Source organism: Leguminivora glycinivorella, chromosome 23 (assembly GCF_023078275.1).
Source record: "Leguminivora glycinivorella isolate SPB_JAAS2020 chromosome 23, LegGlyc_1.1, whole genome shotgun sequence".
In the NCBI taxonomy this organism is placed as follows: Eukaryota; Metazoa; Arthropoda; class Insecta; order Lepidoptera; family Tortricidae; genus Leguminivora; species Leguminivora glycinivorella.
Genome location: NC_062993.1, coordinates 3,512,289 through 3,536,510, shown reverse-complemented (window position 1 = coordinate 3,536,510; position 24,222 = coordinate 3,512,289). Strand labels below are relative to the sequence as shown.

Here is a 24,222-nt window from a genome sequence, read left to right as displayed (position 1 = left end):
CACAGGCGTTAATGGAACAGGCGTCACCGCGAGAAGCGCAGTGACTACAGGCAACACCACACACAGGCGTTAATGAAACAGGCGTCACTGCGAGAAGCTTAGTGACTACAGGCAACACCACACACAGGCGTTAATGAAACAGGCGTCACCGCGAGAAGCCTAGTGACTACAGGCAACACCACACTCAGGCGTTAATGAAACAGGCGTCACCGCGAGAAGCCCAGTGACTACAGGCAACACCGCACACAGGCGTGTGAAAACACATATCACCGCTACAAGCGTCGTGACTACAGACATCACCGCACACAGGCGTGTGAAAACACATGTCACCGCTACAAGCGTCGTGACTACAGACATCACCGCACACAGGCGTGTGAAAACACATGTCACCGCTACAAGCGTCGTGACTACAGACACCACCGCACACAGGCGTGTGAAAACACATGTCACCGCAACAAGCGTCGTGACTACAGACATCACCGCCAGAGGCGTGTGAAAACACATGTCACCGCAACAAGCGTCGTGACTACAGACATCACCGCCAGAGGCGTGTGAAAACACATGTCACCGCAACAAGCGTCGTGACTACAGGCATCACCGCCCAGAGGCGTGTGAAAACACATGTCACCGCAACAAGCGTCGTGACTACAGACATCACCGCCAGAGGCGTGTGAAAACACATGTCACCGCAACAAGCGTCGTGACTACAGGCATCACCGCCCAGAGGCGTGTGAAAACACATGTCACCGCAACAAGCGTCGTGACTACAGGCATCACCGCCCAGAGGCGTGTGAAAACACATGTCACCGCAACAAGCGTCGTGACTACAGACATCACCGCCAGAGGCGTGTGAAAATACATGTCACCGCAACAAGCGTCGTGACTACAGGCATCACCGCCCAGAGGCGTGTGAAAACACATGTCACCGCAACAAGCGTCGTGACTACAGACATCACCGCCAGAGGCGTGTGAAAACACATGTCACCGCAACAAGCGTCGTGACTACAGGCATCACCGCCCAGAGGCGTGTGAAAACACATGTCACCGCAACAAGCGGCGTGACTACAGACATCACCGCCAGAGGCGTGTGAAAACACATGTCACCGCAACAAGCGTCGTGACTACAGGCATCACCGCCCAGAGGCGTGTGAAAACAACTTACTTCATCCTCTTGGGAGTCTCACGCTGACAGCTTACTGTTCAGTACTTCTCATTGGCAACCGCGACCATGCCTTGTCGCGCATCAGCCATGTCAGCATTTCTCACTAGCAGCAATGCCAGCAATACTCCAAACCGAACACATACTCGCCTATGTTTCCTCTGAAACCATACTAAAAGCAGTAAATTGTTCCACACAATGTAGCACCATTGGCTTTATGTTGTTTCATATAATACTACCGTGTTCCATTACACTGATATTTTACTCAGCTTTGAAAAGATTCCAAAATCCAGAACCTCAGACTTCAAATTATCCATGTTTACTCAGTATCAGTTGGACATTAATTCCTTTAGGTACTCATACCAGATGTTATTCATAAAATCAAGCCACCAACAGTGTTAGAGCACTTAACAATACATAACTTACTCCAACATTTAATTGGGAAATAGAAATTATACAGTACCGCCTACAGTGGCAAATTATTACTTGTGCAGTTTAGCAGCTTGTGCAGCATAATTAAATCAATCATATCTTACCATTGGTCCAGTAAAGGACCCAACACTTAGTTAACCTTTTGTATAAAGATCACCATGATTAATAATTTTGTCAAAATCAGACTACTGCACACTCACCTGATTAAATTGCAATGGGCAACAACCTTAAGTATCCGTCTCACTATTATTTCCCACTTGAAATACGTTTAGGTACAGTCTTTCAACAAGCATATTTATTTTTATCTTGTATGAACTTTACACAACAGCCTCACCAGCTAACACCATGCTTGCTTTAGTTTATGTGCCAATTTTCCATCACAAATACTATCTGTGAACACAATGTAAGAACACACACAGAGACAAATAATACTTTGATAACAGTAATCACCATACCATACTCATTTTGCATGAATAAAACTCTTATACGTTTTTTTGTAAGTTGAACATGTGTTATAAACACTTGGCCATAATAATTATCATCAATTCATCCTCTGTTTCTATCTTGTGAAGCAAGCAGTAACTATTAGAGTCACATTTTGCATTGTTCAGGCCTTCATTCCACTTTCACAATGATCAAAGAACATAATGTAAACATACACTAATACAACAACTTTGATAACATTAAATCACCATACCATATCCATTGTGCATGAATAAACCCCTTTTGCTATTATTTTGTACTAGCCATTCATTGATCATGTGTTACAAACACTTGACCACAAGGTTATCAATGTAACCCTTAATCCATTCTTGTGAAACAAGCAGCAACAAGCAGTGACTACTACTGTCACATTTCACATTGCGCAGACCAATATTCTATCACATTTACTATCTGTGAACATAATGTAAAAACACACACAGAAAGACAAGTAGTACTTTGATAACAGTAAATCAGTATACTGTATTAATTGTGCAGGGATACACCCTCATCACTATTATTTTCTGCTGGTAAAACTGTCCACATGTGTTGCAAACACTTGACTACAAAATGCTTAGTAAATCCACACTACTGCTCTTGTGAACCAAGCAGCAATTATTAGTATCACATTTTGCATTTTGCAGGCCAACATTCCACCACAATTGCTATCTGTGAACATTTAAACACAGACATGCTCACAACACAAAACAATACTTTGATAACAATAAATACCCATACTTTACATGTGTACTTTGTTGATATTCTGCATAAATACTTCTTATAGGCACACCTCATCATACCTTTTGCTTTAAGACTAATTTGAGATGTGTTCACATTCCCACAACTGTTTAACAGGTAGCGGTCAGTTTTCTCATGATTCCTCTTGCGGAATCCACAATTCCACACTCATTGCTGAACTTATACTTGTATTTGTTAAACAGGTCAATATTACACCATAAGTAATATCTGTAAACATAATGTGAGCACACACACAGAGTACACAGACACACATCTCAAAACAATCAAACAGTAAGAAATAGTAACAATATTCAAAATCACACCAACAGACTTACTATACTTTCAGCAAAGTACAACATTTCCTTCATGCCAGTCAATAAATGACAATGTAATAAAATCACTCCCTTTCACTAAGAGGAACTAAGCTGAATAATTAATCATCAATCAATTAAACTTAAATGGGATCATAATAAAATGACCATTGAATTTTTGTTGTAGTCTCGGGTAGTCACCACTACTGTTGTCATCGGCAACATTACTGTACCGCATTAGGTACTATCAAGTGCCAACCACTTTTATTTTTAACATCATACATTTTTTTTTCCATTGAAAGTATTTACTAAATGTAATTTTAAATGACTCATGCTATAACTTCCTCCGCTGATAGCCGAGAAGCTAACTTGTCTAATATGGCTCCGGCAAATCTTCAGCAATATTACACTCACATTACCTTACCTCAGTAGTTACTAAAACTTTACTGAACACATCTTAATCATTATTCAATATTGAAATCAGTACATCTTCAAGATACCAAATACATATATTGTACACTTACTAAGAATACTTATTCTTAGACTTGAAACCATAAACCCTTGCTCCTTGACTTGCAATAATTATTGTGTAACACAATTTTATTATGATCACTTGTATAATTTCCCAACAGCACAAACTAAACCATAATTAATGAAATATCACACTTTGCGCATTTTAGGTGAATGTTCACCGAGTTCACTGTACACATTTTATATTTATTATTTCTAAACATGTATAAAACATAATATCTTAGAGTAGTACCTGCTTTGTTATCCATAAATAGTTCACTTTGTTACCTTGTAAGCCAACATCAGGCTGGGACGGGATCTCAGTCATGTTGATTATTACATCCAGATATTTTGTTTCACATCATTTTGTCCCAAGGCATTCATATTTGTACCATCATCAAACACCGGTATGCCATGGAGTTGAAGTTATCATTTCTGTTCTGTAAATTAAGCTCAAAACCAGCACAGCCACTCTAAGACTAGAGTGGTATTATAATAAATACCAATGCATGTTGTGCATGCATTTATGTAATAATAATGTATAAGTTTCATACCAGAAACACACCAAATGATATACACCAACTTCAAAATGTACATTCCTGTTAGTATTTATCTACTGGACTTCACACAATAAGGATCAAAGTCCATTATCATCTTACGCGTTAGGTTATTGGTGCGTAATTGTTTATTACAATTTCTTGACAGAAAACGTTCACGTATTTGAACAATTGAACATACCTGTATTCAGGGATGGTAATAGCCACATCCAACCAGTGTAACACATTCGTAATCGAGTGTTATTGCCTCGACTCATGCTCGTAACTTACCGCAGTCGCCAGGCGACAATTTTGTTGTACTTGCGTACTTTTTCGTTATGAAAATATCATACATTTATTGAATAACTTTTCAACAAACCATTTAAACACTTCGCGACTCAAAACTTAATGCATTTTACCATTATTTTACCAAAGTGCGTACGCGCCCATTTCGCGCGCAAATGACGCTTCTTCAAACAGTTCGATTATTAACTAATTTGACCGAAATACTACGTAGGCATGAAATTCAGAGATCGCACTTCTGAATTATTAACAGTAAAACGCACTGAGTCTTGAATTATTAATTTATTTCCACGTAAAATGTATGACAGCACTTAGACCGACGCTGCTACGATCCAGGGCGGTAGCCATCTTGCCTTCTCGTCCACCCACTGCCGAGCTGTCAGCTCGGGGACGTTCCGAACTACGCTAACAATATTCGTATCTCATCATCATCCTCCTTGCGTTATCCCGGCATTTGCCGCGGCTCATGGGGCCTGGGTTCCGCTGTGACAACTAATCCCAAGATTTTGCGTATGCACTAGTTTTATGAAAGCTACTGCCATCTGACCTTCCAACCCGAAGGGTAACTAGGCCTTATTGGAATTAGTCCGGTTTCCTCACGATGTTTTCCTTCACCGAAAAGCGACTGGCAAATATCAAATGACATTTCGCACATAAGTTCCGAAAAACTCATATGGTACGGGTACGAGCCGGGGTTCGAACCCGCGACCTCCGGATCGTAAGTCGCACGCTCTTACCGCTAGGATACTCGTATCTATTAATTTGTTAATTATTTCCAGGTTCTGCAAGATTTCCACAAGTCAGCATCGAAGTTGACCATAGAGATATTGTTCGAACTGTTCTCGCCCATCAAACCTCGGTCCTTCTCCATCGCTAGCAGCTCTTTATCTTCAGGCGGCCGGAAGGTAATAAATAAATTAACTACACTGCAGGTTGATTCACGAAAGATGGCACGATATGGAATGAATAAAACTTTTATTGAGAGGGATATTTAAAAATATTTTAAGCGGGTTATAATGAATTTACAATTCATCCCGACGTTTCGAACACTTTACAGCATTCGTGGTCAACGGGTGACTGAGGAAAAATTGTAAATTCATCATACGCGATTTAATCCGTTTCCATAGGTTTTATTTCATGAGTAACTATCGCGGTAACCGAAGACCTAAAGGCTTACTTAATAGTATATTGTGCAACAAGGGAGCTAAGGGAGATTTTGTCAACGAGTGTTTAAACTCGCGACAGCCGCAGCTCCTGAGTTACACACAATATTTTTCATCACATTTGAGAAAAAAAATCATAAGGCAAAATCTTCAATGAATGGTGTTGTTGAACAGCTCGTTGCTATGGCAACGCGGTCAAGCGCAAATCGAGATGGCCGTCACAATTTCCTGCCAGATTGCAAATTATAACGATTTATCTACGTGAAATTTACAAAATAAATGTAAAACACACTGAAATAATTGTAAAACATAAATAAAATGCATTTTTCATACCGTACAATATTTTTTAATAGTCAAATTTTAGCTATGCAAAAAAAATCCTCGGAAACATCCTTTGCCTGAAGTATTGTACGGATTGTATTAATTTTTAAAACTAAATCCATTATTCCCTTGGGAATAAAATAGTACATTATTCTTCAGTACACGTAGACGCAATGAGACCTTTAAACAGCAAATGTGATAAAAAATTCTTACTTATGTCAAAGACATATATCACTCTGTATAGACAGATAAAGTCTAAGAAAAAAACGTACCTCAGTACCATACAGAAAAAGGTACGGTGGCCTAGATGGCATTACACCACATTTAAAAACATATCAAGCTAAGAATATGGGCCAAATTGTCAAAACTGAGGTTCAAAAGTTTTAAGCCTGTTTCGAGAGATGGCAGTCTATGCACTGCGATTACACATTTTACTTTGACAGTAACTCTCTATAATACTCGATCCTCTTTGCTTATGTCATAATTTTGTTCCCAGGTGGACTTACTAGTAGCGGTAGTCAAGTACTACAGCAAGTTAAAGAAGCCGCGTTTGGGTCTAGCGTCCAACTGGCTTAAGGACTTAAAAGTGGGAGACAAGGTGTACGGATGGATCAAGAAGGGAACCATGATCTTTCCTAAAGACACGGTAAGTGCCTTGGTCATGTTACAGCATACACTAGGTTATGTCTAAGGCAGCGTTCCCACTTAAGCGTCGCGTGTCTCGGGGCGCGCAACGGACGTCTCCGCCACGCCGCCTGAATGTAATGCAAAAAACGTCTCCTCAGTACATTTTGTATAGGAAGGACGTAAGACGCGCCCCCAGGAGGCGCGGCGCGCGCCACGCCACCGCCACGCCGCCTGGGGCGTTTTTTGAATTACATTCAGGCGGCGTGGCGCGGACGTCCGTTGCGCACCTCAGGACATGCGTCTCTTAGATGTGGCCGGTCCCTAACATAGTGACTCTATAGGTACTACTTTTTAACCCCCGACGCAAAAACGACGGGTTGTTATAAGTTTGACGTATCTGTCTGTCTGTGGCCCGAACGGATGAACCGATTTTGATTTAGTTTTTTTTGTTTGAAAGCTGAGTTAATCGAGAGTTTTTTTTTTTTTTTTTTTTATGGGATAGGAGGCAAACGAGCAGACAGGTCGCCTGATGGTAAGCGATCACCGCCGCCCATGGACACCCGAAACACCAGAGTTTTAGCCATGTTTCATGAAAATCGGCCCACGAGAGGTCTTCGCACACTTAATCAACTCCACGCCACCTCTACTCACACTCTCGATGAGTAGTCAACTAGTTGATCCACCCAATGGTCACTAGTGGGCAATGCGTTGTCAACGAGTGGACAACGCGGTGTCAACAAGTGGACAACGCGGTGTCAACGAGTGGACAACGCGGTGTCAACGAGTGGACAACGCGGTGTCAACGAGTGGACAACGCGGTGTCAACGAGTGGGTATTCAACAGACAACTCGTCTAACCTCAGTTTTCGGTTGAATTTTGTCCTAAGAAGTCGTGTTGCTTTTGAAATGTCGTACTTTACATTCAGTGAACTGGCGATTATAGCTATTATACTCGATAATGAAAATGAACGAAACAGCAGGAAAAGAAGATATTGGGTACATGATATGTTGAGACAAAGGAAATCAGAAGGGGAATATTGGAATATCCGGAGACGTCTGCTAGATGACGAAGAAAAATTCTATATCTATTTCCGTATGCCGAGATACTTGTTTTATTATATACTTAATTTTATTGAGGACGACATCTACAAAAGAAACACGCGATTTAGAGAAGCTGTATCACCGGAAGAAAAGCTGGCAGTGACATTAAGGTAAGCAATAAGAAACTTTTTTATAGAATTATATTTATTTATTTATTCATATATCAAGTTAAAGGATAAATCAAGGCAAAGCAATTTTACTTTAGTTGTGTTAAAGAAGAGCCATCAACCCTCGATTCTTCCATAGGGGTTGTATTTTGCTGTTGGGTGCTAGCGGTGCTAGTACCGGTAGTACCTGTATTTATGTTTTGAGTTGTGTAGCCAGAAGTTCCTGGTGCAAAAAAATCATCATAGTAACAGTTTCGATTATTTTGCAGTTCTTGTATTTCAGCTTCCGAAACTAAATTAAAAATTCTTGACTTTAAAAGTGCTTGATTATAGGTAGATAATTTTTTTACTGTGCTAGAAATACTTAAAAAAAATTATCCATTTCGTCATTCTGCTTTCCATCTTCATCTTTTTTGTTTTTTAATAAATATTCCATTAAAACCGCCGATGCACTTGTTTCTTGCAATTTCTTTCGTTTTGTCGTTTTTGGGATGTCAGGAAACACTGATTTAGATGATTCGTACATAGACACCGAAGATTCTGGACGCTCCGAGGTAATTGACGAGTCCTGAGATTCTTCATTATTAGTCAAATTGGCAAAAATTTCGGCAGCAGATAAGCTATTTTCATCATCACCATCATCTGTGTTGTCCACTGACGTCACTGTAGACCGTTCTTTATAATGTGGTAGTAAAAAAGACATTTCAGTTTCATATTGCCATTTTTTATTAGTAGTAGCACTCTGACCACTTTTAGTTGCTTTCTTTTTAATGGCTCTTCTATGATATTCCCTTAAGTTTTGCCATATCTTCTTACATTCTGACGCTGTAACAAAATAAATATAAATATAAAGAAAAATTGGTTGTTTCAGGTACTTGATTAGTGGCTGTTCATTTAGGACTATGAGTTCAAGCTTTAGGTTAGGCGAAAGTACCATCCGGTCGATATTAAAAGATGTGTGCAATGCGATTATAAATAAAATGAAGGGGAAGTTCATGCCCACACCTACTACCAAAGACTGGAAAAGAATCGCAGATGGTTTCAATAAAAAATGGAATTTTCCAAACTGTATAGGTGCCATCGACGGCAAACATGTAAACATAATTGCCCCTCCTAGCAGTGGCTCGCTATTTTTTAATTATAAAAAACACTTCTCTATCGTCCTCATGGCTATCGTCGATGATAGATACAGATTTATAGCTGTTGATATAGGGGCCTATGGCAGGAATAGTGATGGCGGAATTTTGGCATCGTCAAGATTAGGAAGAGCGATTGAAATGAATACGTTTAATATTCCAACTGACACACCATTACCTGGTACTGAAATAGTAATGCCACATGTTTTTGTAGCCGACGAAGCGTTTCCTTTAAAAAGGAATTTATTGCGACCATATCCTCGTTCAAGTGGCATTTCAGAAAAGGAAAGAATATACAATAATCGCTTATCACGAGCTCGCAGAGTGGTTGAAAACGCGTTCGGCATCTTATATCAAAAATTTGGAATTTATAATAAGAATTTGCATTTACACCCAAAATATGTTGATATTGTGGTCTTTGCGACGTGTATTTTACACAATGTCAAGGTCTTCGCACATTATAACAACTCAACGGCGACTCGATTCTATGCCAAATATTGAAATTTAAGCCCTATGTCCTATTTTCTAGGTTTGATTTCAAAAAATATATATTGAAGTAGTGTACGACGTGTGGTCTACGCGTTGTACACTAAGGTCAACTCCGACACGTTTGCCACGCATTGACCACACGTCGTCCCCGCAACGACTATGCGTTTGCGACTGACGCGTGACGGGCAACCATTTGCCAACCCACCCGTCCGCCCCGTGCCTTCCCCCCGCCCGCCATCATTCGCTATAGAATCGAAAGACGGGGTGCACGTTGATAAGCGGTACAGTGATATTTTTTGTAAATCATGCAGAAAGAAAAGTTGATAGAAGAAGTGCGAAAATATCCGCTACTATACGACCTTAGTGATTCGAAATATAGCGACGTAAATAAGAAGGAAAAGGCATGGAATGAAATCGCTATTGTATTGTCGCAACCAGGTAAGAATTTTTTCCCTCACTAGCTCGGAAACACGTGTTTTGTCCTCTAATACCAGCGGGTAAAAACACATTTTATCCACTAGTGGGTAAAGTAATTTGACCTTGAATAAAGTCAAATTAACTGCTTTAAAATTTATAAAAGTAGGCGAATCTAGTAACAAAGATGATTTGCCACCTGTGAAACTACTGGAAGCAGTGAGTGCGTTGTAGTTTCCTCGCCATAGTGAGGGGAAAAGTTTTGTGTTACACTCGGGTGCAAATGTATTTTACTTCTCGTGTGTTAAAAAACTCGCAAGTTCAGGATTCTATTCTCGAACCACTCGCTTCGCTCGTGGTTCAACTATAGAATCCTTTCACTAGCTCGTTTTTCAATTCCACACTCGGCGTTAAAATACAACTTTGCCCCTTGTATAACAAATAACTATTAACATAATCAATTTCTATTTGTGACGTTTTCAGCGTAAAGGTACTGTGTTGGTATTGAGTTATTGATTTTGCCATAATCTACAGAAATTCAGCTATCGAACCAATAAATATGTGTGATTCTAATAGATATTAAAAAAAATGTTGAAACTTATAAGTCATTTCATTAAAGTACATTTTGAGAAAATTTAATTCAACCTGTAACATCCAAAGAAAGTATGTTATTGTACAGTACCTACGATTTTCTACTTTGACACTCGAAAAATCTTGGTTTATCGTAAAAAATCGTGTTTTCACATACAGTAATATAAAATCCCAGAATTTACTGACATAAAATATTAAATCTACGTCATATATTTTTTTATTTTTAGTTTGGGTTTCTGTATTTTATAATAAAGTGCCTTACATTCATTTAATATAGGTAATCAGTAATAAAACTCCAACCTGAGTATAGAAACTTGTTTAATATTCTAAATAAGCCAATAATATTTTAACTAACTTCTTATGATGATTATGACATATTAACTATCCATGATCTATATTAAATGCTGCCACGGAACTCGTCCTTCCGGAGATTGAAAATAAGTTGCAAACATATCACGAGTTTCAAAAGCAGATGCCGAAGATTCACTTATATCTTCTGGAAGTGTACTTAGTAATCTCTGTTCATGATCATTATTGGCTGAACTCTGCCTTGTGTTGACTTCATCATCGGATATTATATTATAACACCGCATGACATTGTGTAAAATACACGTCGCAAAGACCACAATATCAACATATTTTGGGTGTAAATGCAAATTCTTATTATAAATTCCAAATTTTTGATATAAGATGCCGAACGCGTTTTCAACCACTCTGCGAGCTCGTGATAAGCGATTATTGTATATTCTTTCCTTTTCTGAAATGCCACTTGAACGAGGATATGGTCGCAATAAATTCCTTTTTTAACCGACTTCAAAAAAGGAGGAGTTTCTCAATTCGACTGAATTTTTTTTTTTATTTTTTTTTTGTATGTATGTTACTCGATATCTCCGAGAATCGTGGACCGATTTTCAAAATTTTTTTTTTGATCGAACCGGTATAACCCCGAGATGGTCCCATTGGCACCAAGTCAGGGTCTGATGATGGGATCCTGGAGAAATCGAGGAAACTCTACAAATGTTATAGGCACATGTAATGTTTTTAGTCTATTTTTCAAAGGTACACCAGTATTTACGTCTGATGGTAATAATTTTATGTGGCTGAGCTGATGATGGAAGGTCAACTCCTCAATGGTTAGGAGTTAAAGGATAATTCTTTCACTACTGTACATGTATTCGGACTGATACATATAATATCACTAGGAACCACTAAAAATCAACTGAGCTGATGATGGAAGGTCAAGTCCTCAATGGTTAGGAGTTAAAGGATAATTCTTTTACTACTGTACATGTATTCGGACTGATACATGTAATATCACTAGGAACCACTAAAAATCAACAAATAAATAAACTTTTTAACAAAAAATAAAACCGCCTTCAAAAATAAGCGCGTTACAAAACACGGAGAAACTAAAAAGCCAAACATAATAAACCTTTCAATTCAGATTTCTTATCGTATTGCAATAAGCTAAACATCCAAATTATAAACAAATCAATTATTTTTGGAGTCGGTACCAGCCTGTGTATGGTTGGGTGGGGCAAACAGGCAATAGCAAGGCGACGAACAGGTCTGGTACCGACTACAAAAATAATTGATTTGTTTATAATTTGGATGTTTAGCTTATTGCAATACGATAAGAAATCTGAATTGAAAGGTTTATTATGTTTGGCTTTTTAGTTTCTCCGTGTTTTGTAACGCGCTTATTTTTGAAGGCGGTTTTATTTTTTGTTAAAAAGTTTTAAAGGAAACGCTTCGTCGGCTACAAAAACATGTGGCATTACTATTTCAGTACCAGGTAATGGTGTGTCAGTTGGAATATTAAACGTATTCATTTCAATCGCTCTTCCTAATCTTGACGATGCCAAAATTCCGCCATCACTATTCCTGCCATAGGCCCCTATATCAACAGCTATAAATCTGTATCTATCATCGACGATAGCCATGAGGACGATAGAGAAGTGTTTTTTATAATTAAAAAATAGCGAGCCACTGCTAGGAGGGGCAATTATGTTTACATGTTTGCCGTCGATGGCACCTATACAGTTTGGAAAATTCCATTTTTTATTGAAACCATCTGCGATTCTTTTCCAGTCTTTGGTAGTAGGTGTGGGCATGAACTTCCCCTTCATTTTATTTATAATCGCATTGCACACATCTTTTAATATCGACCGGATGGTACTTTCGCCTAACCTAAAGCTTGAACTCATAGTCCTAAATGAACAGCCACTAATCAAGTACCTGAAACAACCAATTTTTCTTTATATTTATATTTATTTTGTTACAGCGTCAGAATGTAAGAAGATATGGCAAAACTTAAGGGAATATCATAGAAGAGCCATTAAAAAGAAAGCAACTAAAAGTGGTCAGAGTGCTACTACTAATAAAAAATGGCAATATGAAACTGAAATGTCTTTTTTACTACCACATTATAAAGAACGGTCTACAGTGACGTCAGTGGACAACACAGATGATGGTGATGATGAAAATAGCTTATCTGCTGCCGAAATTTTTGCCAATTTGACTAATAATGAAGAATCTCAGGACTCGTCAATTACCTCGGAGCGTCCAGAATCTTCGGTGTCTATGTACGAATCATCTAAATCAGTGTTTCCTGACATCCCAAAAACGACAAAACGAAAGAAATTGCAAGAAACAAGTGCATCGGCGGTTTTAATGGAATATTTATTAAAAAACAAAAAAGATGAAGATGGAAAGCAGAATGACGAAATGGATAATTTTTTTTTAAGTATTTCTAGCACAGTAAAAAAATTATCTACCTATAATCAAGCACTTTTAAAGTCAAGAATTTTTAATTTAGTTTCGGAAGCTGAAATACAAGAACTGCAAAATAATCGAAACTGTTACTATGATGATTTTTTTGCACCAGGAACTTCTGGCTACACAACTCAAAACATAAATACAGGTACTACCGGTACTAGCACCGCTAGCACCCAACAGCAAAATACAACCCCTATGGAAGAATCGAGGGTTGATGGCTCTTCTTTAACACAACTAAAGTAAAATTGCTTTGCCTTGATTTATCCTTTAACTTGATATATGAATAAATAAATAAATATAATTCTATAAAAAAGTTTCTTATTGCTTACCTTAATGTCACTGCCAGCTTTTCTTCCGGTGATACAGCTTCTCTAAATCGCGTGTTTCTTTTGTAGATGTCGTCCTCAATAAAATTAAGTATATAATAAAACAAGTATCTCGGCATACGGAAATAGATATAGAATTTTTCTTCGTCATCTAGCAGACGTCTCCGGATATTCCAATATTCCCCTTCTGATTTCCTTTGTCTCAACATATCATGTACCCAATATCTTCTTTTCCTGCTGTTTCGTTCATTTTCATTATCGAGTATAATAGCTATAATCGCCAGTTCACTGAATGTAAAGTACGACATTTCAAAAGCAACACGACTTCTTAGGACAAAATTCAACCGAAAACTGAGGTTAGACGAGTTGTCTGTTGAATACCCACTCGTTGACACCGCGTTGTCCACTCGTTGACACCGCGTTGTCCACTCGTTGACACCGCGTTGTCCACTTGTTGACACCGCGTTGTCCACTCGTTGACAACGCATTGCCCACTAGTGACCATTGGGTGGATCAACTAGTTGACTACTCATCGAGAGTGTGAGTAGAGGTGGCGTGGAGTTGATTAAGTGTGCGAAGACCTCTCTGTGTGTCGTTGCGTCTCATTCCTATTTGTTCCGAACTCAAATGAGGAAACACAGATAGCTGTAAAATCCATCCTTTCTCATTTGCATTTGATCAGACCTGCAAAACACAACTGTCGGACATACTCGTATTAAAAGACTTACCCATACTGTGTTCGATAATTTCGATGTCGTTCGGACAATGAAATACTAGGTTAAGGTGCATTAAGGTAATTTCGAAAGTCGCATAAAAATCACCACTATTTCCATCATATTAAGATTCCCCTTTCGAAATTACCCGAGCATTTCTGTCATTCGGAAATACCATAATACACCTTACCTATATCTCTATTACATTTTTTTTTGTCGAAATCTCATAACAATCTCTTTGCTTGTTTCAAATTAATACTCGGTTTACAAAGCCAATAAAAATGCAAAATAAATAGTTATTTGTTATACAAGGGGGCAAAGTTGTATTTTAACGCCGAGTGTGGAATTGAAAAACGAGTAAGTGAAAGGATTCTATAGTTGAACCACGAGCGAAGCGAGTGGTTCGAGAATAGAATCCTGAACTTGCGAGTTTTTTAACACACGAGAAGTAAAATACATTTGCACCCGAGTGTAACACAAAACTTTTCCCTTCACTATAGCGAGGAAATTACAACGCAAAAAACGCGTTTATCACTGCTTCCAGTAGTTCCACAGGTGGTAAATCATCTTTATTACTAGATTCATCTACTTTTATCAATTTTAAAGCAGTTAATTTGACTATATTCAAGGTCAAATTACTTTACCCACTAGTGGATAAAATGCGTTTTTACCCGCTGGTATTAAAGGACAAAACGCGTGTTTCCGAGCTAGTAAGGGGAAAAGTTTATTTTCTATTTCAGTCTACCCCGCTAATCCTAATCGGACCCGGTACTGGCCTAGCCCCTTTCCGCGCTCTCATACAGCACCAACGGCACTACAATACGGCTGATAAACACACAACCCACCTTTTCTTCGGCTGTCGGTATAGGCAGAAAGACTTCCATTGTAGGGAAGAGATAGAAAGGTGGGCTGAAGAAGGAAGGATTACTCTTTATTGTGCGTTTTCAAGAGACCAGGAGAAGAAAATGTAAGTTTTGTCACATTTTTAGGGTTCCGTAGTCAACTAGGAATCCTTATATTTTCGCCATGTCTGTCTGTCCGTCCGTCCGTCCGCGGATAATCTCAATGACCGTTAGCACTAGAAAGCTGAAATTTGGTACCAGTATGTATATCGATCACGCCGACAAAGTGATGGTAAAATATAAAGTGAAAAAATGTTTTGTTAGGGTACCCCCCCTACACGTAAAGTGGGGACTGATTTTTTTTTCATTCCAACCCCAAATAGGATTGGATAGGTATTTAAAAATGAATAAGCGTTTACTAAAATCGTTTTTTGATAGTATTAATATTTTCGGAAATAATCGCTCCTAAAGGAAAAAAAAGTGTGTCCCCTCTCTCTAACTTTTGAACCATATGTTTAAAAAATATGAAATCACAAAAGTAGAACATTATAAAGACTTCCTAGGAAAATTGTTTTCAACTTGATAGGTTAAGTAGTTTTTGAGAAAAATACGGAAAACTACGGAACCCTACACTGAGCGTGGCCCGACACGCTCTTGGCCGGTTTTTATATCTATTTCGACAAAATTCCATTGTACGGAAGAAATAGAAAGGTGTCCACCCAAAGGTGTAAGTTATACTCTAGCACTACCGGCCTTTTAAGAGTCAGTAATTGGCTTGTCTTTTTCTACCGACAAATTGTGCGCATTTTAGTATATTTTTATTTATCGTTTGTTTAGGTACCTATTTCCGAAAATCGTCCTTATTTTTATTTCGTGGTAATAGAAATCCCTTTCGGAATTATCCTCTGGTTTTCCTTTTAAAAGTTTTAAAATGTATGTGTGTGTGGAATGTAAAGCACTAGTGTTTCTTCCTTTCGGAATTTATTAGCCGGCTAAAAATGGCCATTACAGGCTTATTTACATTATAATATTTCACTTTTTGAACCACTCACTATGCTCGCGTTTCAGTATTGGTATCTTTGGCTCCTTTAGCCATTTTCCTTCCTCCTCCCTTGATTAGAAATGGCAGTTAAAGAACACCTTTACCACAGTATAATAAAGAGTGTTCAAAATACAAAAACGAGCGTTACGGATAATCTCCCACAAACCTTTTGATCACCCCGCCAAGGGACTATTCATCTCCCAAAAGATACTAACACTACCCGCGGTTTATATATTGGAAGCATGCAAATATGTTAGAGCAAACCTTGTAAACTACACAAAGACTTGCACTCGCTCCGAAAATAGCCGTAGGTTGCCCATGCTAGTTGCTCCTATCCAAAAACTCGCGAAAGTTCGAAAGTCTCTCAGTGTAATCGGGCCCAAAATATATAATAAAATTCCTCATGATATTACAGCTTTAAGTAAGGATTCATTATTTGTAAAAAAACTTAAATGTCTACTCCTAAATCAAGCATGTTACACCAGGGACCGGACAACCCCTTCCGCGCTACAAGCCTTTCATTGGGAATCCCTAACGTAAGGACGACCCAAACGAGAGACTCTCCCTTTCCAACTGCAAGCCCATTCATTTGACTAGCCCTTACAAAAAACTCAGCAAAACAATAAAGCTAGCCCTGTGCATTGGCTTACCGCTATCCGATACGGCTTGCAAGCCTTTAATAAGGGTTACCCTTATTTTAAGCGCTATTTATAAGGCTTTCCCTTTTGTTAAAGCGTAGTCGAGCCTTGCGTGAAAGAGACAGGATTATGAATCTAAGCTAGTGTAAGAACAGGAAGGAAAATACGCTGTTGCCACTCCGCACTGTGCGCCCCATTTTTAATTTTGCAACGAAACATGTTTTCGTTGGATAAAAGTAGAACACGGCTAGAAATTATTTTTAATGAACTGGGATACAAGGGACTGATGGATCGCCTGATGATGGTAAATGATCATCGTCGCCCATAGATCAGTATGTATGTTCGTACGTATGAATGTATCAATGTATGTAGGTATGTATGAATGTATGTAGGTATGTATGAATGTATGTAGGTATGTATGTATGAATATAATTATGTAAATATGTATGTATGCATGTAAATATACAGTGTTGGCCGAAAATCAATACAATTAATCATTAACATTACACATTGAAAACGTTAATTGCCAACATAAAAACAAGCCGTTTTCGTCATCTAACTCGCCTTGATGAGTTAATTGGGTGAGCAGTTCCTAAGATGGAACTGATGCTGAACCCTGGCTTTTCCCAGGAGAACGCGGGTTTGGTTTAACATAGGCAAGCGCTGTTTTCGTCATCGGACTTGTTTTGATGAGTACTTGAGTGAGCAGTAACCAAGGTAGAGCTGATGCTGAACCCTGGCTATTCCTAGGGGAACTCGGGTTTCGTGCAACATAGGCAAACGCTGTTTTCGTCATCGGACTTGTGTTAATGAGTACTTGAGTGAGCAGTAACCAAGGTAGAGCTGATGCTGAACCCTGGCTTTTTCCAGGGGAACGCGGGTTTGGAGTAACATAGGCAAGCGCTGTTTTCGTCATCGGACTTGTCTTGATGAGTACTTGTGTGAGCAGTAACCAAGGTAGAGCTGATGCTGAACCCTGGCTATTCCTAAGGGAACTCGGGTTTCGTGCAACATAGGCAAACGCTGTTTTCGTCATCGGACTTGTATTGATGAGTACTTGAGTGAGCAGTAACCAAGGTAGAGCTGATGCTGAACCCTGGCTTTTCCCAGGGGAACGCAGGTTTGGAGTAACATAGGCAAGCGCTGTTTTCGTCATCGGACTTGTCTTGATGAGTATTTGTGTGAGCAGTAACCAAGATAGAGCTGATGCTGAACCCTGGCTATTCATAGGGGAACTCGGGTTTCGTGCAACATACGCAAACGCTGTTTTCGTCATCGGACTTGTCTTGATGAGTACTTGAGTGAGCAGTAACCAATATAGAGCTGATGCTGAACCCTGGCTATTCCTAAGGGAACTCGGGTTTCGTGCAACATAGTTAAACGCTGTTTTCGTCATCGGACTTGTCTTGATGAGTACTTGAGTGAGCAGTAACCAAGGTAGAGCTGATGCTGAACCCTGGCTTTTCCCAGGGGAACGCGGGTTTGGAGTAACATAGGCAAGCGCTGTTTTCGTCATCGGACTTGTTTTGAAGAGTACTTATGTGAGCAGTAACCAAGGTAGAGCTGATGCTGAACCCTGGCTATTCATAGGGGAACTCGGGTTTCGTGCAACATACGCAAACGCTGTTTTCGTCATCGGACTTGTCTTGATGAGTACTTGAGTGAGCAGTAACCAATATAGAGCTGATGCTGAACCCTGGCTATTCCTAAGGGAACTCGGGTTTCGTGCAACATAGTCAAACGCTGTTTTCGTCATCGGACTTGTCTTGATGAGTACTTGAGTGAGCAGTAACCAAGGTAGAGCTGATGCTGAACCCTGGCTTTTCCCAGGGGAACGCGGGTTTGGAGTAACATAGGCAAGCGCTGTTTTCGTCATCGGACTTGTTTTGATGAGTACTTATGTGAGCAGTAACCAAGGTAGAGCTGATGCTGAACCCTGACTATTCCTAAGGGAACTCGGGTTTCGTGCAACATAGGCAAACGCTGTTTTCGTCATCGGACTTGTATTGATGAGTACTGGTGTGAGCAGTAACAAAGGTAGATCTGATGCTGAACCCTGGCTATTCCTAGGGGAACTAAGGTTTTGTGCAACATAGGCAAACGCTGTTTTCGTCATCGGACTTGTATTGATGAGTACTTGTGTGAGCAGTAACCAAGGTAGAGCTAATGCTGAACCCTGGCTTTTCCCAGGGGAACGCGGGTTTGGAGTAACATAGGCAAGCGCTGTTTTTGTCATCGGACTTGTCTTGATGAGTACTTGTGTGAGCAGTAACCAAGGTAGAGCTGATGCTGAACCCTGACTATTCCTAGGGGAACTCGGGTTTCGTGCAACATACGCAAACGCTGTTTTCGTCATCGGACTTGTCTTGATGAGTACTTGAGTGAGCAGTAACCAAGGTAGAGCTGATGCCGAACCCTGGCTATTCCTAAGGGAACTCGGGTTTCGTGCAACATAGGCAAACGCTGTTTTCGTAATCGGACTTGTCTTGATGAGTACTGGTAAAGCTGATGTTGAACCCTTGCTGTACCTAGGCGAACATAGGTTTGGTGCAACATAGACACACCCGGTTTTCCTTATAGGCCCTGCCTTAATGAGGACTTGGGTGCGCAGTACCCAAGCCAGCGCTGTAGCTGAGACCTGGTGGTACCTAGGGGAACTCAGGTTCGGTGCAATATAAATAAACGCTGTTTTCTGTTCATAGTATTTTTCGTGTGATATATCTTAGACTTGTCTTTATGACTGGTACTGGGTTGAGTTGAGTAGTACCATAGAATCTGTCAAACTATTTCTGTTGATTGTTGTGAATTCTATAAAGATCGTTTGAAACAGAAATACTCGTACTTTTCTAGTGGCAATCAAGCATACAGCCCGTCTGATAGTAAGTAGTTACCGCAGTCTATGGATGCTAGGAACTCCAGTATTCTCTTTATTCCTTGTGTTACTATTAGTGAAATCGACTGTACTTAATTTTGATATTCAAATGGATATACATACGTATTTTTTTATACATTAATAAAGTGTTTCATGTATGGCAAATTAATAAATTTGTTCTAACTACTTGATGTTAATATTCACTTCTGGTAGGATTTTTGTTTAGTTAATATTATGTTTTTATGCCTAACTTGACATTGCAAGAAATATTTCTATATTATAATACACTGAAACCAGAGTTGCCCTAGGTACCGCCAGGGCTCAGCTACAGCGCTGTCTTGGCTACTGCGCACCCAAGTCCTCGGCAAGACAAGTCCGATGACGGAAACAGCGTTTGCCTGGGTTACACTAAACCCGAGTTCCCCTAGATGCAGCCAGGGTTCAGTATCAGCTGGACTTCGGGTACTGCTCAATCGAGTACTCATCTAGACAAGTCCGATGACGAAAACAGCGTTTGCCTGTGTTACACTAAACCCGAGTTCCCCTAGGTGCAGCCAGGGTTCAGCATCAGCTGGACTTTGGGTACTGCTCACTCGAGTACTCATCAAAAAAAGTCCGATGACGAAAACAGCGTTTGCCTGGGTTACACTAAACCCGAGTTCTCCTAGGTGCAGCCAGGGTTCAGCATCAGCTGGACTTTGGGTACTGCTCACTCGAGTACTCATCAAGACAAGTCCGATGACGAAAACAGCGTTTGCCTATGTTACACTAAACCAGAGTTCCCCTAGGTGCAGCCAGGGTTCAGCATCAGCTGGACTTTGGGTACTACTCACTCGAGTACTCATCAAGAGAAGTCCGATGACGAAAACAGCGTTTGCCTGGGTTACACTAAACCCGAGTTCCCCTAGGTGCAGCCAGGGTTGAGCATCAGCTGGAATTCGGGTACTGCTCACTCGAGTACTCATCAAGACAAGTCCGATGACGAAAACAGCGTTTGCCTGTGTTGCACTAAACCCGAGTTCCCCTAGGTGCAGCCAGGGTTCAGCATCAACTGGACTTCGGGTACTGCTTACTCGAGTACTCATCAAGACAAGTCCGATGACGAAAACAGCGTTTGCCTGTGTTACACTAAACCCGAGTTCCCATAGGTGCAGCCAGGGTTCAGCATTAGCTGGACTTTGGGTACTGCTCTCTCGAGTACTCATCAAGACAAGTCCGATGACGAAAACAGCGTATGCCTGTGTTCTGTGTTACACTAAACCCGAGTTCCCCTAGGTGCAGCCAGGGTTCAGCATCAGTTGGACTTTGGGTACTGCTCACTCGAGTACTCATCAAGACAAGTCCGATGACGAAAACAGCGTTTGCCTATGTTACACTAAACCAGAGTTCCCCTAGGTGCAGCCAGGGTTCAGCATCAGCTGGACTTTGGGTACTGCTCACTCGAGTACTCATCAAGAGAAGTCCGATGACGAAAACAGCGTTTGCCTGGGTTACACTAAACCCGAGTTCCCCTAGGTGCAGCCAGGGTTGAGCATCAGCTGGAATTCGGGTACTGCTCACTCGAGTACTCATCAAGACAAGTCCGATGACGAAAACAGCGTTTGCCTGTGTTGCACTAAACCCGAGTTCCCCTAGGTGCAGCCAGGGTTCAGCATCAACTGGACTTCGGGTACTGCTTACTCGAGTACTCATCAAGACAAGTCCGATGACGAAAACAGCGTTTGCCTGTGTTACACTAAACCCGAGTTCCCATAGGTGCAGCCAGGGTTCAGCATCAGCTGGACTTTGGGTACTGCTCACTCGAGTGCTCATCAATAAAAGTCCGATGACGAAAACAGCGTTTGCCTGTGTTACACTAAACCCGAGTTCCCTTAGGTGCAGCCAGGGTTCAGCATCAGTTGGACTTCGGGTACTGCTCACTCGAGTACTCATCAAGACAAGTCCGATGACGAAAATAGCGTTTGCCTGTATTACACTAAACCCGAGTTCCCCTAGGTGCAGCCAGGGTTCAGCATCAGCTAGACTTCGGGTACTCATCAAGACAAGTCCGATAAAAAAAAGCAGCGTTTGCCTGTGTTACACCTGAGCAAGCAGGAGCCTATCATAACTATAAGTATTTAGTTTGGTATTTATTTGGTATTGAAAATTGAACCTTATTTTATCTACAGCCGTTTCCATCAAACAGAAACGCGCAAATATCACACACAGTGCCGCCGTAGGTAATGATCGTATGTTATTTCGTTCGGAGTAATGTGTGCTTTATGAGCGAGGTACATGATTTAAACTCGCACGATATGCTCTATAAGGGAAAGCAAATAAAACCCAATATAAGGCTTACCCTTATGGCGTTAGGCTGAGCCGATGATAAGGGTTTTGAAAGGGTATTGGGCTATTTTAGGTAAGCGCTTTCGTTAGGGCTTTAAAAGCAAAATGAAAGGGTATCGCGTCAAAAGGGTAGGGTAAGTTAAGCCTAACGAAATACCCATACAAAACCCCGTATAAGGGATAGCGGGCCGGTCCCTGTGTTACACTGTCGAGGACTTTATGAAATAATGTAATTGAATAATATATAATGTATTTATGAAGTAATGTATTTGAATGTATTGTAATTGTAATTATAGCTTGCAAAATTATGAGTTGAACAAAAGTAAATTTGACCTAAATATTTTTCTTATAATTAGTTAATGGATAATGTAATTTTAGTATCTTACCATGTACCTTTAACATGTAGTACCTATAATTTCTGTGATAACCTGCCTTGACCTGTAAAATGTTTTACTTTTACCAATAAAGAAACTGAAACTGAAGTACTATCGTACAGTATAGCCACTCCCGCTCCCCGCTGAAGGTGCCCCCCACCCCCTCTCGGTTACCTCACAGTTGCCGCCTGTCAAAAACGCGAACAGTCGACCTGTCATATTTCACTCATACAAGCAAAGAACGCGTTCACCTACGAGTTTAGACTGTGTGCTAGGAACGCGCCTCTTTCATATATTTGATCGCCAGTGTCCGAGATGTGCCTTTACCCCTAGTAAAATGGGCCATTTTTTTCAAAGTTGTCCACCCCACTTTTTTTTTTAATTTGGAATTTTTTATGTGGTTTCCACTCAGAATCGTGAGCTCTTTCGATTCTAATAGGAGAAAAAAAGTGTCCCAAGGTTTTTTTCCCATTCCGTTACCATTTTTTCATACATTTTGTATGGCGGTAACGGAATGGAAGGTTCGAAAAAATGTATGGAAATCTTGGGACATTTTTTTTCTGCTATCAGGATCGAAAGACCTCGCGATTCTGAGTATTAATCGCGTAAAAAATACCCATGTTACAAAAAAAGTGGGGTGGACAACTTTGAAAAAAATGGCCCAAATACCTAATTTTTTCCTTATTTCGTTTATTTCAAATATATCTCCTATTTCCAGATACGTCCAGCACAAAATCACAGAGCACAGTTCCACCCTCCACTCACTAATAATGGACCAAAAAGCATACATATACATCTCGGGCAGCGCCAAAAACATGCCCGATAATGTAAGGGAGGCTTTAGGGGAGGTGGTGGGGAAAGGGGAGGTGAAGGCTTTGGAGGAGGGGGGGAGGTTGCAGGTGGAGGCGTGGTGAATATGGGGTTGGCAATAAGTTTAGAATTAATGGCTCTGTGAGCTCTGGATATTGATTTTTGTATACTACGTCGGTGGCAAACAAGCATACGGTCCGCCTGAAGGAGTGTCACATGCGCGTTGCCAATCCATCTGTCTGTTTTATTACTAAATATCTCTAGAACTACTTATGCTAACTTCTACATATTGAAAGTTTTTTTTTACTAAATTTCGACAAATTGAGAATGAATTTTGATTCGATATTCATCATTAGAAGTTGCATAAAATATTGGGAAAATAATAAATATACCTAGATATTTTTCTGGCATGAACGTCAAGTTGTAAAATTGTAGACAAAACAAAAACATCGATAATCATTTTATTGATAACTTACATAAGGTTATATAATAATCAATGACGTCACTAGTGTCACTTCCTTCGTGCCAGAAAAATATCTAGGTATAATAATAAAATGTCACATGTGCCCAGTGTAAACATACATTTTTAGATGTTTAGATGTATATGTGTAGATAGTTAAATATTGTATTTTTATGCATTTACAAAAATAAAACGATTTTCGAACTAGTAACATGCAGTTTTATTTAATATCATGACAACGGTACTGAATACATTAGGTGTTTTTCTTTCATACTTTCATACATACCATCAAAGTCAATGAGGCTTGAAACATGACCATTACTCAATAAATTTAGCATATTAGAGTCGGACCAAGATAACTTGCCAGCGATTTTGATAGTCCCGTTTCTGTAAGGGTTAAATGGGCAATTTTTTCAAAGTTATCCACCCCACTTTTTTTGTAACATGGGTATTTTTTACGCGATTAATACTCAGAATCGCGAGCTATTTCGATCCTGATAGGAGAAAAAAAATGTCCCAAGATTTCCATACATTTTTCGAATCTTCCATTCCGTTACCGCCGTTACCGCTATACAAAATGTTTGAAAAAATGGTAACGGAATGGGAAAAAATCTTGGGACACTTT

The 24,222-nt window shown here is 40.0% G+C and overlaps 2 protein-coding genes across 2 annotated transcripts in view; one reads left to right on the top strand and one right to left on the bottom strand.

Annotated features, from left to right (window-relative positions):
- The window catches only part of LOC125238248 (NADPH-dependent diflavin oxidoreductase 1), a 46,705-nt gene extending 22,897 nt beyond the window's left edge, over positions 1-23,808 (top strand). The window contains exons 5-8 of the mRNA XM_048145523.1: positions 5,249-5,374; positions 6,450-6,599; positions 14,975-15,201; positions 23,046-23,808. Of these exons, the coding sequence (XP_048001480.1) occupies positions 5,249-5,374; positions 6,450-6,599; positions 14,975-15,201; positions 23,046-23,241 (699 nt within the window). The 3' untranslated portion in view covers positions 23,242-23,808. The remainder of the gene's footprint in view (positions 1-5,248; positions 5,375-6,449; positions 6,600-14,974; positions 15,202-23,045) is intronic.
- On the bottom strand, positions 10,719-14,098 carry LOC125238249 (protein ALP1-like). The gene is made up of 3 exons (XM_048145524.1): positions 13,525-14,098; positions 12,154-12,655; positions 10,719-11,217 (listed from the first exon to the last, which is right to left on the bottom strand). Exons 1-3 carry the CDS (start codon positions 14,007-14,009, stop codon positions 10,810-10,812), a joined length of 1,395 nt encoding a protein of 464 aa, XP_048001481.1. The 5' UTR covers positions 14,010-14,098; the 3' UTR covers positions 10,719-10,809.
- Positions 23,809-24,222: the final 414 nt, after the last annotated feature.

Excerpts from the sequence above, each read along its gene's own strand:
- LOC125238249 (XM_048145524.1), bottom strand. The coding sequence starts at position 14,009 with ATGCGTTGTCAACGAGTGGACAACGCGGTGTCAACAAGTGGACAACGC. Across the intron at positions 12,656-13,524 it reads AAGCTGGCAGTGACATTAAG|GTACTTGATTAGTGGCTGTT; the intron begins GTAAGCAATAAG and ends TGGTTGTTTCAG. Across the intron at positions 11,218-12,153 it reads ACGAAGCGTTTCCTTTAAAA|AGGAATTTATTGCGACCATA; the intron begins CTTTTTAACAAA and ends GTCGGTTAAAAA.